The following is a 20128-nucleotide window of genomic DNA, read 5'->3' on the forward strand; positions in this document are numbered from 1 at the left end:
TCTGGGAGGCAGCTGGAAGCTCGTGTGCTAGCACTTCCGGACGGTAGCATACGGTGTCGCAGCAGTGGGAAGCTCGGTGGCAAGCCCTGTAGTCCTGTGCGATGGCCTCTCGATACGACAGGGCGATCACTGTCTTCTCCCCAGACGGACACCTTTTTCAAGTGGAATATGCCCAGGAAGCGGTGAAGAAAGGATCCACCGCGGTGAGGGAGCAACTCCGGGACCATCCTCCCCCACCCCCCCGACCCCGTTACTTGTAGGGCCATCATTACTCCACTGCCCAGCCCACCGCTCCAGCCCAGGAGCTGAAGAGAAGAGATTCCCACACTTGTGAAAATGACTGTCCTTTTTATTGAGGAAGATAGACTTCTGAGATTTGGGCCTGAAGTGTCAGAATAGAAGTTGGTAGATTTCCCTGAATTCTGCTGTGTAACTGCCCGTTTAACGGTAACTACAGGCACAAAACTAGAGTGTGTATGTGTAGGGACGATGCTGTGATTGGCAATAGGGAAAGAAAAAGCTTCGAATCTGTAACAGCTTACCTGAATGCTCGTTGTCCAGTTCCTTGGTGATTCAGAGACCCCTGAAAAGCTAACAGTTGCTTCATGTTGGGAACTATTTTTTAAAATAACAATTATGATAATAAATGAAAATTGGCCACATCTGCTCCCCAAATGCGGACTAAATCAATATAAAATTAAACTCTTGTTGATGAAGAAATAATTAAAAATAAGTTCAAAACACACGCGTTAAAAATATCCCAAAATTGACCGGGCGCAGTGGCTCACGCCTGTAATCCCAACACTTTGGGAGGCCGAGGCGGGTGGATCACGAGGTCCAGAGATCGAGACCATCCTGGTCAACATGGTGAAACCCCGTCTCTACTAAAAATACAAAAAATTAGCTGGGCACGGTGGCGCGTGCCTGTAATCCCAGCTACTCAGGAGGCTGAGGCAGGAGAATTGCCTGAACCCAGGAGGCAGAGGTTGCGGTGAGCCGAGATCGCGCCATTTGCACTTCAGCGTGGGTAACAAGAGCGAAACTCCGTCTCAAAAAAAAAAAAAAAAAATATATATATATATATATATCCCAAAATTGTCCCAATATTTCGCCGTCTTTTAGAGGCCCCAAAGCCCAAGAACTTTCACTTTTTTGGCCACTTAAAAAAAAAGTTGAAAGTTCCTTGAGAGATTATATTCTACTTTAGATTTATGTATCCACATTACCGAAAAAGTTACAAATACTCTGGGTAGGAGTAATACTGCTGCCAAGTTTTAATTACATTCAATAATTTTAGTGATTTATAAAAATTAAAGAGGACAAAAGTGCCCTAGTGACCCGAGATCTATTACCCCAGATCTTCTAAGTCCTACACTGTGAATTCAAAGGATCAGATTTTTTTTTATTCTTTCAAATTTCATGAGCATGTTTGTTGTTTATTTTGGAAATTGAGACAGTAGCTATGAGAATATACAGTACATTTCCAAGTCTAGTAGTGTCTGTATTTTCTAACTTCCATACCAACTTTGTTAAAGAAGGAAATAATTCACTTTCATTATAAATCTAACAGATGTAAGTGGTGAAAAAAAAATAACACTAGAATAAGAATCATTTTAAAAGTATTTTTCTATTTAATTGGGCCCACTAGTTTCGCTTCTGTTTTACAAGTAATTTTTTTAGAATTATAAATTTAAGGAAAGCCTGATGTAGCTTAAACCAAAAGGGTACCATTTTGATAAAAACAAAAGTTATATAATCCCCAGCATGGCATGTAGCATATGGTTAGAAAATAATGCCCAAGTTTTAGAGCCTAAAATAAAGGGAGTAATAGGAGAAGACTGGGGTGTAATAAGAAACCGCATTGGCTCATTTAACATGTTTTAAGAGTGCTGTAGAACTGATTGATAGTTCCTTTGTAATGAGCGGTAAAAGGGTAAGGATATAAAAGTACCTATAGTGGGCATTTTTAAAGATACATTGGAAGAATGAAACACTTTTGTCTCAGAATTCTGAAATTATAATTTGCATGTTTGCATGGAGTTATTCATTGTGTTTCCTTGAGGGTGCTATGACCTTTTACATAGGGTAAAGTTTTTTAATGGCACTTGATTATTAAAATATGTCACAAAATATTCTATCTAGAGATGAAAATTGATATTATGAGTTATAAATAAGCCAAGGTTGACCAGATTTGACCAGTATGTAGATGTGATATTATTTAGTAATATAAAAGTTATATGGGCCACAATTAGAGGCTTTATGTTCTGCTTCCTTGTTGATGATTATCTTATAGCGTGAAAGGAGACAAGAGGCTTGTTTTCTTTTTGCTTTATTTCCCTTTTCTGTAAATGCAAATTTATTTGAATAACATTTTGGAGAAGTAATACCTTTCTTCTTAGGGAAAAGAAATGAATCCTTCACAATATTCCCATGAAAACTATAAGATTTATTATCATTTCTCATTTTGTCCTTTCTGTGACCCCAAACTGTTATTAGCTCTGTATTTCATACTTTATCAAATCTCAGCTCCACAATCTAGCCATCAAGGTCTTCCATAATCCTATTCACCCTCTTAATTTAGGAGGCAGCGTCTTAGTTTCACTAATATATGTTTCTGCCTACAGAGAGGGGAGAGAGGAAAGGGAAAAATACCTTTCTTTCTGCTGCTCTACATCTTATTTATCCTTTAAGAATCTGCACATTAGTCCTCTGTAATGAAGTTTTCTCTGATCCACTCAAGTCATCTTGCATCTTTGTCTCTTCTGAATGTATAATCTGTACCACATAACATTGTACAGTATTTACTATTTGGCCTGATATTTTATTTAATTTCAGTTATATTTAATAATCTCACACCAACTGGATAGTACGATCTCTGAAGAACTAGATGGCATAATTCCTTTTCTTAATTCTACTACACAATATACAGTAGAGGGACTAGGAAGACAGTAACTACCATTTAAGTAATACTTTCACCAGGCATTTTGTGCACATTATCTAATATTAGGGACATTGTTTAATCCCCTTTTATTATATGTGAAACTGTGATTCGCAAGCATTTACAGCATGCTGAAAATATCCAGGTGGAGAGTGATGGAACCCCTAGTTATAATTAATTTCTCCAGTTCCAAAGCCCCTGCTCCTTGCATTGTAGCTTGAAATTTGTTCAATAAATCTTTGTATTTAATTAGCTGCCACTATCATGAATGTAGAAATCAGATATGTATCATTTAAGGCAATTAACTTCACTAAGCTTCAGTTTCTGTAACAGTAGATAGGCATCAAAATAGTCCTTGCAGCTGGGCGTGGTGATTCATGCTTGTAATCCTAGCACTTTGGGAGGCCTAGGCGAGCAGATCACTGGAGGTCAGGAGTTCGAGACCACCCTGGCGAACATGGTGAAACCCTGTCTCTACTAAAAATACAAAAAATTCCCTGGGCATGGTGGTGTGTGCCTGTAATCCCAGCTACTCAGGAGACAGGTCAGAGAATTGCTTGAACCCAGGAAGCAGAGGTTGCAGTGAGCCGAGATCATGCCACTGTACTCCAGCCTGAGTGACGGAGTGAGAATCTGCCTCAAAAACAAAACAAAAAAAATTACGCTTGCTTCATAGGTTTGATGTGAGCACTGAATAAGATAATAATGCATGTTAAGCATCTTACACAGAATCTGGTTCAGAGAAAGTACTTAATAAATTGTGGCTATTATTATTTACTATTCTTTGTTTTCTCTTTTTTCTTCAATTTTGTCTATGGTGCTTCTCACACATTTATTATTTCAAGACATTTTTGTTGAATACTTACATATGGTAAACATGATGCTGGTTCAAATACAAGATAGATAGCATCACATACAAGATAGATTCAGTCCCTGTCCTTAGAGAACTTACTTTCTATCAGGAAAGTTAGATAATTACATAAATAATCCTAACAAAACCTGAATGAGAATTAGGGTATGAGGCATTACAAGAAACCCAGATGTTGAAGAGGTCCCCCTGAAGAAATAATATTTAAGTGGGTAGCTGAAAGATGAGAGGTTGTCAAGGGAAGAAGTGGAAGTGGAAAGAGTGAAGAGTATTTTTGACAAAGGAAATAGTTTCTGGGAAGGCAAGCAGAAAAAGACAGCTATGTTCTATGAACCGAAAGGCATTCAGAATTGTTGAAGCAATGGAAAAATTAAAATAGATAAAGCTAGAAACTGGTGCCAGATCATGGAATGCCTTTAAACCATGTAAGTGAAGATACACTTGGTCCTGAATAAGAGACCTTAAAGTGTTTTGATGTGGCTACTGTCATTCTCCACATTATTGCTCTTCTGTCCTTCTATTAACAGACTGCATTTGTCCAACCAGAGTTACTCCATGACCTAGGTAGAACCATTCGTAGTTTCTATCTTCCTGGCCATGGTGATGAGCATATCACTCAAATCTAGCCAACAATAAGTTCACCCTTACAACTCTTCTGACTAGAGACATTGGTAGCTTTTCTTCTCTAGGAGAACTATTTGAATGTGAGTCCAAGGTTCCTGGTGGTCATGTTTTTATTGTACAGAGAAAGCCTTTCCACATTAGGAAAACAAAAAGTCAATATGCAAAGAGTACATATTAAAGTCCCTAGATTCTTTTGTCTTATATCTAACTCTGTGCTGTGTTGATTTGCTTAGTGACAAATAGTCCCTGTGTAAGCTTTAAGTAAAGGAATGCAACATTCAGACTTTATTTTCTTCTTTTTTTTTTATTTTGTCTTCATTTTATTTTCCACAGATTTCTCAGGCTACCTATGGTTAGTGAATTGGATAAAAATCAAGACTAGAAACAGGGAGACCAGTTAGGATTCTGTGGAAATAATCTAGATGATAGATGATAACTAGCTTTTACTAGACTTGGGGGAAAAGTGGAAATAAGGCAGATTCCAGAGAAACATTAAGGAGTATATATGTTACAACTTAATGAATATATGGATGGTGTTGACAGAGGTATTAGAGAAGGAGGAATACAAGTTGGTGTCCCTGTTTCTGGATGTGCTCACTAAGTAAATAGTACTGCCATTTACTTAGAGAATGTAAAGCACTAAGTTTTGGGGGAAGATAACTGTTTTGGACTTACTGAGGTTGAGATGCTTATGGAAACTGTAGCAGACAAGCTTTGAAATGGCCTCCAGTGCTGCTCCCTTCTAGTGCTCATGCCCTTGTATAACCTTCCTCCCTTGGATGTGGGCTGAACTTAGTGACTTGCTTTTAAGGAATGGAATAGATGAAAGTGACAAATGTCACATCAGGGATTAGGTTGCAAAGAAACAGTGACTTCATTTTATTTATCCTTACTTGCTGTTTCGCTGACTTACTCTGGTGGAACCCAGCTGCTATGTTGAATTGCCTTCTGGAGGGTCCAATGAGGCAGGGAACTGAGGGAAACATTTGTTCAAAACCTAGTAGGAAACTGAGGTCCTTAGTCCAATAACCCAGGAGGAACTGAGTCTTGCCAACAACTATATGAGTGAGCTTGGAAATGGATCCTTCCCTGGTTAATCCTAGAGGTGCATGCAGCCCTGGTGGACACCTTGACTGTAGCCTTATGAGAGACCCTGAGCCAGAGGACTTAGCTAAACCGTGTCTGGATTCCTGAACAGAGACTGTGAAGCAGCTGAAAAATACATGTTTGAAATTTAAGAGATTGATCTTGGCTGGAAATAATCATGTTGAAGTGCATTCTTTCTCTCCCCTACTTAAAACCTATATTGGAGGTCAAGTAAATGAGTACTCTTGAGTACCCTTCTGTGTTAAATAAGACTAAATATAGACTATAGACTATGCAGAAGATAGCCTACAACTGAACCTTGAGGGACCTTAATGACCTGTATAATTACCTTGACTAAACTCTGAGAGAAGAGGGAGAGAAACCAGGTTGTTGTGGGCTGAGGAATGATGATAAATATTTGGCTTGAAGAGCTTGAAAGAAAAAAGGTGGGATTAAAGTGGAATTGCTCTTTTAAAATGTTAAGATTAAAGAAACTAACATAGGTTTCTTCTGTCTCTTTGTGGAACTTCTCACTGTTTGCATAGTGTTTTTCTGATCTCGCTTGTTTATCTCTGTCTTCTTATAGCTTACTGAGCTTTTAAAAGATTGTTATTTTTAAATTCTTTATCAAGAAATTCATAGATCTCCATACTTTCTTTTGTTCCTTTGGTCTGATCATATTTCTCTGATTGTTCATGATTCTTGTGGCCTGGCATGGATGTCTGCATATTTCAAAAAGAAAGCACATCTTCAGGTTAGCTTCAGCAGGAAAAGTTCTTCACCAGTTGGCCAGTCCAGAGATTTTGGGTGGGCCTGCCACTGGAGTCCTCAGGCAGACTGGCCCGATACCTAGGCCAGCAGGCTAGCCTGGCATCACAAGGTGCCAGCCTTGCACCAGGGTTCACTTGAGTGGGCCTGGAATCTGGGTCCACAGGAGCAGGCCTGGAGCTTGGATCATGGGGTCCATGGTAAAGTCATACACTCACTTTACTCTCCTTACTGCACGTGGATTTAACCATCACCACTATGACTGCCGTCACTCATGGATTCACCAAAAATTTGCTAAATAATTATCATACTTTTTTTTTTTTACCTTGAATCTCCCTCTATCCCCAGGCTGGAGTGCAGTGGCACAATCTCAGCTCACAGCAAGCTCTGCCTCCTGGGTTCAAGTGATTCTTCTGCTTCAGCCTACTGAGTTGCTGAGAGTACAGGTGCCTGCAACCATGCCCGGCTAATTTTTGTATTTTTAGTAGAGACAGAGTTTCACCATGTTGGCCAGGCTGGTCTCAAACTCCAGACCTCAAATGATCTGCCCGCCTCAGCCTCCCAAAGTGCTGAGAGTACAGGTGTGAGCCACCGTACCCGGCCTTATCGTATTTGTTTTTATACATCTTTCTTAACTGTATATACAGCTCACATTTATTTCAGTGTTTAATATTAAGTGTTTTAGGTCTTTAGAAGTTTCATGATGTTTTTGTGACTAGAAATATTGCATATGAATCTAACTTCTGTTTATATCAATCAGTTGTGGTAAATTGGTTTCATTATACATCATTTCCTTATAGTTGCAATTTTCAAGAACCTATCAATGACATTAAGTGAGGACTTACTGTATTTAGATGGCACTTCTTCAGGTGTTTTGTATGAATTAGGACAGTTGTAATTTAAGCATTGGTGGTATTTTCTTTGCACTTTCTACCTATTTGTCTTCTTTGCTTTGAGTCCGGGGGAATGGATCTCCAGTAAGCCTATACCTATGCAGCTGTTTTCTAGAAGTTTACTTTTCTCATTTTCATTGAATATTTAGGGAGAAGTCATTTTCCCTAAATCATATGTTAGAATAACTTGGTTTTATATTAAAAACTGACATCTGAATGTGTATATATTTTAATGACTTGACAGGTTGGAATTCGAGGTGCCAATATAGTTATTCTTGGGGTAGAAAAAAAATCTGTTGCCAAGCTTCAAGATGAAAGAACTGTGAGGAAAATTTGTGCCCTTGATGACCATGTCTGCATGGCTTTTGCAGGTATTTATGGACCTACAAACAATAATGATTCATAGTGTCTTACTGCAGTAGGGCAACACAGTTAACCTCAGTACTGCAGTTGTGCTATATTTATACAACATATGAAGTTGTTCTATAAACAATATATCCTATGTTTTAAAGCAAATACTAACTTTGTAAACCAGGATTTTTGATAATGAGTTTTGATAGAGTATAAATGTTAAAATATATGTATTACCTTACTTCGAAATTTAGGTAGATGTTTTGTTTTCAAAACTTTCTATTTTGAAATAATTATAGATTTAGAAGAAGTTGCCAAAAACATAGAATCTCCCTTTTAAATAGTTTCCCTAAATGGTAACATCTTCAAAACCAGAAAATTCACATTTGGTGAGAGTGTATTCAGATTTTACCAGTTTTACATGCATTCACTTGCATGTTCAGGTACATGCAGTTTATTACACTAACCACATGTGTAGATTCATGTAGCCATCACCAGAGACAAGATAAACAACGCTTCCATCACCACAAGGCTACCTCATGCTATTTCTTCTCACCATCTCTAATCTCTGGAAGCTACTGTCTATTCTGCATCTCTGTTATTGTGTCATTTTGAGACTGTTATATGGATAAAGTCATATGATACATACCCCTTTCAGATTTCTTTTTTATTCAGCATAGTTTCCTTGCAGTTTATGCAAGTTGTTGCATATATCCATTCCTTTTTATTGCTGAGTAGTATTCCATGGAATAAAGGCACCAGTGGGTTTGTTAACTCTCCTATTGAGGGACATTTGGGTTCTTTTCAATTTTTGACCATTATAAATAAAGCCTCTATGAGTATTCATTTACAGATTTCTGAGTGAAAGTAGGATTCATTTCTTAGGACAAAATCCTAAGAGTACAGTTGCTGGATTATATGATTACCCATGCTTAGTTTTATGAAACACTGCCAGTTGTATTCCACAGTGGCTATATTCCAACTAGAAATATATGAGTGATTCATTTTCTTTGCATTATCAGCATCTGATAGTGTTGCTTTTCTTCATTTTTTATATTCTTATATATGTACAGTGATATCTAATTGTGAGTTTAATTTTTATTTCCCTCATGGCTAATAATTTTGAACTTATTTTAATGTGCTTATTTGCCTTCATGCAGCAAATAAAACATTGTCTTTTTTTTCTTCTTGTTTTCTAATGGGTTTCTTAACTAGAATTTTATATTGAAGTTTAACAACCTCATTCAGGCCATGCATGATGATGCACATCTGTAGTTGCACCTACTCAGGAAGTTGAGGCAGGAGAATTACTTGGAAGTTTGAGTCCAGTCTGGGCAACAGAGCAAGATGCCATCTCTTAAAAAAGTAAAATAAATAAAAACCCAAATCAGAAAAACAAAAATGCTTTTCTTGTACTGTCTTTAAAAATGAATTATCTTGCCACAAAACAAGTTTTAGTAAATATAAAAACACTGAAGCATGCAGGCATGGTGCCTCATGCCTGTAATCCCAAAACGTTGGAAGGCTGAGGCAGGCAGATCATTTGAGCCCAGGAATTTGAGACCAGTCCGAGCAACATAGTGAAACCTCATCTCTAAAAAAATACAAAAATTAGCTGGACATGGTGGTGTGTGCCTATAGTCCCAGCTACCTGGGAGGCTGAGCTGGAAAGATCCATTGACACCAGCAGATTGAAGCTGCAGTGGGCTGTGATCACATCACTGCACTCCAGCTCAGGCAACAGAATGAAATACTGTGTATTAGTCCATTCTCGCATTACTATAAAGAAATACCTGAAAAAAATAAACAAAAAAAAGAAATATCTGAGTCTGGGTAACTTAAAAAGAAAAGATATTTGGAGGAGGATCCAAGATGGCCAATTAGGGACAGCTCCAGAGTAAAGTTCCCAGCAAGAACAGCACAGAGGGTGAGCACTCACCACATTTCCAAACAAGTTTTCACTGCCCACAGACCAGGAGATTCCCAGGCCAAAAAGCACCACGAGTTTTCACCACTGAGTTTTCAGCCAGGTCAGTGCACAGAAACACATAATTCCGGGAAGCCATTTCTACTAGCGTCTGGAACTCCTGGGAGACAATGTGCTCATTGAACTGAAAAGGATGGGACTGAGACAGGGAGCCAAGTGATCTGGCTTGGTGGGTACTACCCCCACAAAACAATCAATCTGAAATGCTCTGGATTGAGAGTTTTGCTGCAAGCACAGCTGGACCTAGGACAGTACAGCTCAGTGAGGGGAAGGGGATCCCCCATTACCAATGCAGTCCGCCAATACCGAGGCAGTTCACACAGCAGCTGGGCAGAGCCTGCGGCAGCTCAGCAGCACCTCTGCTGGCAGACTGTGACTAGACTACTCTGTGTGGGGCAGGGGATCTATGAGAAAAGGCAGCAGCACGTCAGGAACTTATAAAGCTGACCTTCCTAGGACAGAGCACCTGGGAAAAGAGCTGGTTATGAGTTCAGCTGCAACAGACTTAAAGGTACCTGCCCAGCAGCTCTACACAGAACAACAGAACTCCCAGCACAGCACTTGAGCTCCTATAAGGGACAGACCATCTCCTCAAGCAACTTCCTGACCCTCCCCCCCATACCCAAAGAGACACCTCATAAAGGAGAGCTCAGGCTGACATCTGGCGGGTACCCTTCTGGGACAAGGATAGCAGAGGAAGAAACTGGTGGCAACCCTTACTGTTCTGCAGCCCCCACGCATGATCTCCAGGCAAGCAGGGTCTGGAGTGGATCTCCAGTGGTCCTGCAGCACAGGGGCCTGACTGTTAGAAGGAAAACTAAGAAACAAAAATAAATAACTTCATCATCAACAAAAAGCATATCCACTCAGAGACTCCATCTGAAAGTCACCAGCTATAAAGATCACAGATAGATAAAGCCACTAAGATGGGAAGAAACCAGCACAAAAAGGATGAAAACACCGAAAACCAGAATGCCTCTCCTCCTCCCAGGGATCACAACTCCTTACCAGCTAGGGATCAAAGATGGATGGAGAATGAATCTGATGAATTGATGGAAACAGGCTTCAGAAGGTGGGTAATAACAAACTTCTCAGAGCTAAAAGAACATGTGCTAACCCAATGCAAAGAAACTAAGAATGTAGAAATAAGGTTAGATGAGATGCTATCTAGAATAAACAGCTTAGAGAAGAATATAAATGACTTGATGGAGCTGAAAAACACAGCATGAGAACTTTACAAAGCATACACAAGTTTCAATAGCTGAATTGACCAAACGGAAGAAAGGATATCAGAGATTGAAGATCAATTCAATGAAATAAAACAAGAAGGCAAGAATAGAGAAAAAAGAGTGAAAAGAAATGAACAAAGCCTCCAAGAAATATGGGATTATGTGAAAAGACCTAATCTACATTTGCTAATGTACCTGAATGTGACAGAGAGAATAATCCAAGCTGGAAAACACTCTTCAGGATGTTATCCAGGAGAACATCCCCAACCTAGCAAGGCAGGCCACCATTCAACTCCAGGAAATACATAGAACAACACAAAGATGTTCCTCAAGAAGAGCAGTCCGAAGGCACATAATCGTCAGATTCACCAGGGTTGAAGTGAAGGCAAAAATGCTAAGGGCAGCAAGAGAGAAAGGTCGGGTTACCCAGAAATGGAAACCCACGAGACTCACAGCAGATCTCTCAGCACAAACCCTGCAAGCTAGAAGAGAGTGGGGGCCAAAATTCAACATCCTCAAAGGAAAGAACTTTCAACCTAGAATTTCAGATCCAGCCAAACTGAGCTTCATAAGCAAAGGAGAAAGAAAATTCATTATGGACAAGCAATTGCTGAGAGATTTCATCACTACAAGGCCTGCCTTACAAGAGCTCCTGAAAGAAGTACTAAACAAGGAAAGGAACCCGCCACTCCAAAAATGTGCATATTGGTAAAGACCATTGAATAAAATGTGTCAACTAACGGGCAAAACATCCAGCTAGCATCAAAATGGCAGGATCAAATTCACACATAACAATATTAACCTTAAATGTAAATGGGCTAAATGCCACAATCAAAAGACACAGACTGGCAAATTGGATACAAATTCAATACAAGACCCAGGAGAAGATCCAAGATGGCCCTTTAGGAGCACCTCAGGATGGCAGCTCCCAGTGAAAGCACAGAGGGTGAGTGGACGCCGCATTTCCAGATGGATCTTTATTGCCCACAGACCAGGAGATTCCCAGGCGGAGGACCCCTACAGGTTGCCAGCGCAGCTGTTTCAGCTGGAGCGGCTGTTTCAGCTGGCATGGCTCTTTCAGCTGGTGCAGTGGTTTTGCGGGCGCCCCAGTACGGCAGCTCTCCATACAAAATACACTGGTCTGGTTTCCCATTTAAGCAGGCAATTGGGGCTCCGGGAAGGCAGATTCACCCATTTATCTGATTAAATGGGTCTGAAACAGCCAGGACAGGAGATTCCCAGGCAGCACCATTTCAGCCAGTGCAGTGGGTCGCCACACAGGAAATCACACAGATCCTGGCACCCTTTCAGCAGGCGACTGGAACACCTGGGAGAGAGTCAACTGTTCAACTTAAAAAAAAAAATGCTCTGAGGCAGGGAGCCAGGTGATCAGGCTCGGCGGGTCCCGCCCCCACAAAAACAAACAAGTGAACAAAAAAAAACAACAATTGGAAATGCTCAGGGTTCAGAGTTTCAGCTGAACCCAGGATGGTGGGGGAGAGGCATCTGCCATTACCGAGGCACTCCACCCCTACAGAGGTAGTCCCCCATTGCTGAGGCAGCCTGCTATTGCCGAGGCAACCAACCATAACAGAAAGAGTCCGCCATTACAGAGGCGGGCCACCATTGCCAAGGCAGTTATAACCACACCCATATAAAAAGGACTGCAGGGAAGGTCACACAGCAGCAGGGTGGAGACCACAACAGCTCAGCAAAGCCTCTGCAGGCAGACAATGACTAGGCTGCCTCCTTGCTGGGCAGGGCAGCCCTGGAAAAAAAAAAAGGCAGCAGTACAACAGATACTCATAAATAAAGCTCTAACTCCCCCGGACAGAGCACCTGGGGAAACAAAGCGGGTTTAAGAGTTCTGCTACAGCAGACTTAAACGTACATGCCTAGCAGCTCTGAATGAACAACGAAGCTCACAGCTCAGCACCTTAGCTCCTATAAAGAACAGACTGTCTCCTCAAGCAGCTCCCTGACCCCCGGCAGCTCCCTGACCCCCGTATATCCAAAGAGTCACCTTACAAAGGACTGATCAGACTGACATTTGGCAGGCATCATTCTGGGACAAAGATAGAAGAAGAAGAAACTGGTAGCAACCCTTACTATTCTGCAGCTGTTGCAGGTGATCCCCAGGCAAGCAGGGCCTGGAGTGGACCTCAGCAGTCCTACAGCAGAGGGACCAGACTGTTAGAAGGAAAAGTAAGAAACAGAAATAACGTCAACTTCAACCATCTGGACACCCACTTAGAGACTCAATCTGAAAATCAGCAACTACACAGATGACAGGTGGATAAATCCACAAAGATGGGAAGAAATCAGCGCAAAAAGGAGGAAAACACCCGAAACCAGAACAACTCTCCTCCTACAAGGGATCACAACTTCTCACCAGCAAGGGAATAAACCTGGGTGGAGAATGAGTATAATGAAATAACAGAATCAGACTTCAGAAGGTGGGTAATAAGAAGCTTCCGTAAGCTAAAAGAACATGTTCTAACCCATTGCAAAGAAACTAAGAACCTTGAAAAAAGATTTGACAAAATGATAACAAGAATGGTCAACATACAGAGGAATATGAGTGAATTGATGGAGCTGAAAAACACAACACGAGAACTTCGCAAAGCATGCACAAGTTTCAGCAGCCGAATTGACCAAGCAGAAGAAAGGATATCAGAGGTCGAAGATCAACTCAATGAAATAAAATGAGAAGGCAAGATTAAAGGAAAAAGCACAAAAGGAATGAACAAAGTCTCCAAGAAATCTGGGACTATGTGAAGAGACCTAATCTACGTTTGACAGGTATACCTGAATGTGACGAAGAGAATGAATCCAAGCTGGAAAATACTCTTTAGGATATTATCCAGGAAAACTTTCCCAACCTGGCAAGGCAGGACAATATTCAAGTCCAGGAAATACAGAGAACACCATAAAGATATTCCTCAGGAAGAGCAACCACAAGGCACATAATCATCAGATTCACCAGGGTTGAAATGAAGGAGAAAATGCTAAGCTCACCCAGAGAGAAAGGTCAGGTTACCCACAAAGGGAAACCCATCAGACTCACAGCAGATCTCACAGCAGAAACCCTACATGCCAGAAGAGAGTGGGAGCCAATATTCAACATCCTTAAAGAAAAGAACTTTCAGCCTAGAATTTCATATCCAGCCAAACTGAGCTTCATAAGTGAAGGAAAAATAAAATCCTTTGTGAACAAGCAAGTACTCAGAGATATCATCACCATTAGGCCTCCTTTATAAGAGCTCCTGAAAGAGTCACTAAACATAGAAAGGAACAACCAGTACCAGCCACTCGAAAAACATACCAAATGATAAACAACATCAACACAATGAAGAAACTGCATCAACTAATGGGCAAAACAGCCAGCTAGCACCAAAATGGCAGTATCAAATTTACACATAACAATATTAACCCTAAATGTAAATGGGCTAAATGCACAAATCAAAAGACACAGACTGGCAAATTGGATAAAAAGCCAAAACCCATCTTTGTACTGTATCCAGGAAACCCATCTCACATGCAAGGATACACAAAGGCTCAAAATAAAGGGATGGAGGAAGATTTACCAAGCAAATGAAGAGCAAAAAAAAGCAGGAGTTGCAATTCTCGTCTCTGATAAAATAGACTTTAAAACAACAAAGTTCAAAAGAGACAAAGAAGGACATTACATAATGGTAAAAGGATCGATACAACAAGAAAAGCTAATGATCCTAAATATATATGGACCCAATACAGGAGCACCCAGATACATAAGGCAAGTTCTTAATGACTTACACAGAGACTTAGACTCCCACATAATAATAGTGGGAGACTTTAATGCTCCACTGTCAATATTGGACAGATCAACCAGACAGAAAATTAACAAGGATATCCAGGACTTGAACTCAGACCTGGAACAAGCAAACCTGATAGACATTTACAGAACTCTCCCCAAATCCACAGAATATACATTCTTCTCAGCACCACATCACACCTACTCTAAAATTGACAACGTAATTGGAAGTAAATCACTCCTCAGCAAATGCAAAACAACTGAAATCATAACAAACAGTCTCTCAGACCATAGTGCAATCAAGTTAGAACTCAGAATTGAGAAACTAACTTAGAACCACACAGCTTCATGAAAACTGAACAACTGGCTCTTGAATGTTGACTGGATAAACAGTAAAATGAAGGCAGAAATAAAGAAGTTCTTCGAAACCAACGAGAATGAAGACACAACATAACAGAATCTCTGGGACACATTTAAAGCAGTCTCTAGAGGAAAATATATAGCAATAAGTGCCCACAGGAGAAGAGTGGAGAGATCCAAAATTGACACCCTATTGTCAAAATTGAAAGAGATAGAGGAGCAGGATCAAAAAAACTCAAAACCTAGCAGAAGACAAGAAATAACTAAGATCGGAGCAGAACTGAAGGAGATAGGGACACAAAAAAACTCTCCAAAAAATTAATAAATCCAGGAGCTGGTTTTTCGAAAAGATCACCAAAATAGACAGACCCGTAGCCAGATTAATAAAAAAGAAAAGAGAGAATAACCAAATAGATGAATAAAAAATGAAAAAGAGGAAATCACCACAGATCCTACAGAAATTCAAACCATCATCAGAGAATATTACAAACAACTCTATGAACATAAACTAGTAAACCTGGAAGAAATGGATAAATTCCTGGACTCCTGTGTCCTCCCAAGCCTAAACCAGGAAGAGGTTGAAATCATGAATAGACCAGTAACAAGATCTGAAGTTGAGGCAGCAATTAAGAGCCTACCACACAAAAAAAGCCCAGGTCCAGATGGGTTCACAGCCGAATTCTACCAGACACACAAACAGGAATGGTTACCATTCCTCCTGAAACTATTCCAAACAATCCATAAAGAGGGAAACCTTCGCAATTTGTTTTATGAGACCAACATCATCCTGATACCAAAACCCGGCAGAGACTCAACAAGAAAAGAAAACTTCAGGCCAATATCCATGATGACCATAGATGCAGAAATCTTCAATAAAATACTGGCAAGCCGATTGCAACAGCACATCAAAAAGCTTATCCACCATGATCAAGTAGGATTCTTGTCGGGGATGCTAGGCTGGTTCAACATAAGCAAGTGTATAAACGTAATTCACCACATAAACAGAACCAAAAACAGAAACCACATGATTATCTCAATTGACACAGAGAAGTCCTTTTACAAAATTTGACAGACCATTATGCTAAAAACCCTCGATAAACTCGGTATTGATGTAACGTATCTCAAACTAATAGAAGCTATTTACGACAAACCAACAGCCAATATCATACTGAATGGGCAAAAACTGGAAGCATTCCCTTTGAAATCCGGCACTAGACAAGGATGCCCTCGCTCACCACTTCTATTCAATATAGTACTGGAAGTTCTAGCCAGAGCAATCAGGCAAGAAAAAGAAATAAAGGTATTCAAATAGGAAAGGAGGAAGCCAAATTGTCTCTATTTGCTGATGACATGATAGTATATCTAGAAGACCCCACCGTCTCAGCCCCAAATCTCCTGAAACTGATAAGCAACTTCAGAAAACCTCAGAATACAAAATCAATGTGCAAAAATCACAAGCATTCCTATACACCAATAACAGACTTAAAGAGAGCAAAATCAAGAATGAATGGCCATTCACAATTGCTACAAAGAGAATAAAATACCTAGGAATACATCTAACAAGGACCATAAAGGACCTCTTCATGGAGAACTACAAACCACTGCTCAACGAAATAAGAGAGAACACAAACAGATGGAGAAACATTCCATGTTCATGGTTAGGAAGAATCAATATCGTGAAAATGGCCATACTGCCCAAACTAATTTACAGATTCAACACTATCTCCATCAAGCTACCAATGACCTACTTCACAGAACTGGAAAAAAACACCTTAAACTTCATATGGAACCAAAAGAGAGCCTGCATAGCCGACTCAATTCTAAGTAAAAATAACACAGTGGGAGGCATCACACTACTGGACTTCAAACTATAGTACAAGGCTACAGTAATGAAAACAGCATGGTACTGGTACCAAAACAGAGATATAGAACAATGGAACAGAACAGAGGTATCGGAGGTAACACAGCATATCTACAACCACACAATCTTTGATAAACCTGACAAAAACAAGCAATGGGAAAGGATTCCCTGTTTAATAAACTGGCTAGCTATGTGCAGAAAGCAGAAACTGGACCCCTTCCTGACACCTTATACTAAAATTAACTCCAGATGGATTAAAGACTTAAACATAAGACCTGACACCATAAAATCCCTAGAAGAAAATCTAGGCAAAACCATTCAGGACATAGGAGTAGGCAAGGACTTCATGACCAAAACACCAAAAGCATTGGCAACAAAGCCAAAATAGACAAATGGGACCTAACCAAACTCCACCGCTTCTGCACGGCAAAAGAAACAGTCATTAGAGTGAATTGGCAACCAACAGAATGGGAAAAAATGTTTGCAGTTTACCCATCTGACAAAAGGCTGATATCCAGAATTTACAAAGAACTAAAACAGATTTACAGGAACAAAACAAGCCCATTCAAAAGTGGGCAAAGGATATGAACAGACACTTTACAAAAGAAGGCATACATGAGGCCAAAAATTGTATGAAAAAATGCTCATCATCACTGGTCATTACAGAAATGCAAATCAAAACTACATTGAGATATCATCTCATGCTAATTAGAATGGTGATCATTAAAAATATCTGGAGACAACAGATGCTGGAGAGAATGTGGAGAAATAGGAACACTTTTACACTGCTGGTGGGAGTGTAAATTAGTTCAATCATTGTGGAAGACAGTGTGTTGATTCCTCAAGGACCTAGAAATAGAAATTCCATTTGACCCAGCAATCCCATTACTGGGTATATATCCAAAGGATTATAAATCATTCTACTATAAGGACACATGCACACGAATGTTCATTGCAGCACTGTTTACAATAGCAAAGACCTGGAATCAACCCAAATGCCCATCGATGATAGACTTGACAGGGAAAATGTGGCACATATACACCATGGAATATTATGCAGCACTCAAAAACGATGAGTTCATGTTTTTTGTGGGGACATGGATGAACCTACAAGAATAGAAAATGAAATTCCGCATGTTCTCACTCATAGGCGGGTGTTGAACAATAAGAACACATGGACACAGGGAGGGAAGCATCACATACTGGGGTCTGTTGCGGGGAATAGGGGAGGGACAGCGGGGGGGTGGGTATTTGGGGAGAGATAGCATGGGGAGAAATGCCACATATAGGTGAAGGGGAGGAAGGCAGCGAATTACACTGCCACGTGTGTACCTATGCAACTATCTTGCATGTTCTTCACATGTACCCCAAAACCTAAAATGCAATAATTAAAAAAAGGATTTAAAAGTAAATTTCAACATTAAAAAAAAAAAGTCAAGACCCATTGGTGTGCTGTATTCAGGAAACTCATCTCACGTGCAAGGACACACTTAGGCTAAAAATAAGGGGATGGAAGATTTATCAAGCAAATAGAGAGCAAAAAAAAAGTGGGAGCTGCAATCCTAGTCTTTGATAAAATAGACTTTAAACCAACAAGATCAAAAGAGACAAAGAAGGGCATTACATAATGGTAAAGGATCAATGTATCGACAAGAACGAATGATCCTAAATATATACGCACCCAATACACATGCACCCAGGTTCATAAAGCAAGTTCTTAATGACCTACAAAGAGACTTAGATTCCCATACAATAATAGTGGGAGACTTTAACACTCCGCTGTCAGTATTAGACAGATCAATGAGACAGAAAATTAACAAGGATATCCAGGAGTTAAACTCAGATTTGAATCAAGCAGACCTAATAGACATCTACAGAAATCTCTACCCCAAATCCACAGAATATACATTCTTCTCAGCACTGCATGGCATCTACTCTAAAATGGACCACATAATTGGAAGTAAATCACTCCTCAGCAAATACAAAAGAACGGAAATCATAACAAACAATCTCTCAGACCACAGAGTAATCAAATTAGAACTCAGAATTAAGAAACTAATTTAGAACTGCACAACCTCATGGAAACTGAACAAATGGCCCCTGAATGTTGACTGGATAAATAATGAAATGAAGGCAGAAATAAAGATGTTCTTTGAAACCAATGAGAATGAAGACACAACGTAACAGAATCTCTGGGACACATTTATAGCGTGTCTAGGGGGAAATGTATAGCAATAAATGCCCACCAGAGAAGTGAGGAAAGATCTAAAATTGACAGCCTATTATCAAATTGAAAGAGCTAGAGGAACAAGATCAAACAAACTCAAAAGCTAGCAGAAGACAAGAAATAACTAAGATCAGAGCAGAACTGAAGGAAATAGAGATACAAAAAATCCTTCAAAAAATCAATATATCCAGAAGCTGGTTTTTTTTAAAAGATCAGCAAAATAGACAACTAGCCAGATTAATAAAAAAGAAAAGGAAGAATCAAATAAATGCAATAAAAAATGATAAAGGGATATCACCACTGACTCCACAGACATACACACTACCATCAGATGTCACTACAAACAACTCATAAACACATAAACCAGTAAACCTGGAAGAAATGGATACATTCCTGGACACTTGCATCCTCCCAAGCCTAAATCAGGAAGAAGTTGAAATCACGAACAGACCCATAACAAGGACAGAAGTTGAGGCAGCAATTAATTTAGCCTACCAACCAAAAAAAGCCCAGGTTTAGATGGGTTGACAGCTGAATTCTACCAGACATATGAAGAGGAGCTGGTACCATTCCTTCTGAAACTATTCCAAACAACCCAAAAAGAGGGAATCCTTCCCAAATCGTTTTATGAGACCAACATCATCCTGATACCAAAACCCAGCAGAGACTCAACAAAAAAAAGAAAACTTCAGGCCAATATCCATGATGAACATAGATGCAAAAATCTTCAATAAAATACTGGCAAACCAATTGCAACAGCACATCAAAAAGCTTATCCATCACAATCAAGTAGGCTTCATTCCAGGGATGCAGGGCTGATTCAACATGCTCAAATCTATAAACTTAATCCACCACATAAACAGAACCAAAACAAAAACCACGTGATTATCTCAATAGATGCAGAGAAGGCCTTCAACAAAATTCAACCGTTCTTTATGCTAAAAACTCTCAATAAACTATGTATCGAAAGAACATATCTCAAAATAATAAAAGCTATTTATGACAAACCTACAGCCAATATCATACTGAATGGGCAAAAACTGGAAGCATTCCCTTTGAAATCCAGCACTAGAAAAGGATGCCCTCCGTCACCACTCCTATTCAATCTAGTATTGGAAATTCTAGCCAGAGCAATTAGACAAG

At 39.8% G+C, this 20128-nt stretch overlaps 1 protein-coding gene across 1 annotated transcript in view; it reads left to right on the forward strand.

Annotated features, from left to right (window-relative positions):
• Positions 1 to 26: 26 nt before the first annotated feature.
• PSMA8 (proteasome 20S subunit alpha 8) overlaps positions 27 to 20128 on the forward strand; it is a 64104-nt gene continuing 44002 nt past the window's right edge. The window contains exons 1-2 of the mRNA XM_003734631.6: positions 27 to 203; positions 7422 to 7548. Of these exons, the coding sequence (XP_003734679.1) occupies positions 102 to 203; positions 7422 to 7548 (229 nt within the window). The 5' untranslated portion in view covers positions 27 to 101. The remainder of the gene's footprint in view (positions 204 to 7421; positions 7549 to 20128) is intronic.

The sequence above is a fragment of the Callithrix jacchus genome, chromosome 13 (assembly GCF_049354715.1).
Source record: "Callithrix jacchus isolate 240 chromosome 13, calJac240_pri, whole genome shotgun sequence".
Classification (NCBI taxonomy): domain Eukaryota; kingdom Metazoa; phylum Chordata; class Mammalia; order Primates; family Cebidae; genus Callithrix; species Callithrix jacchus.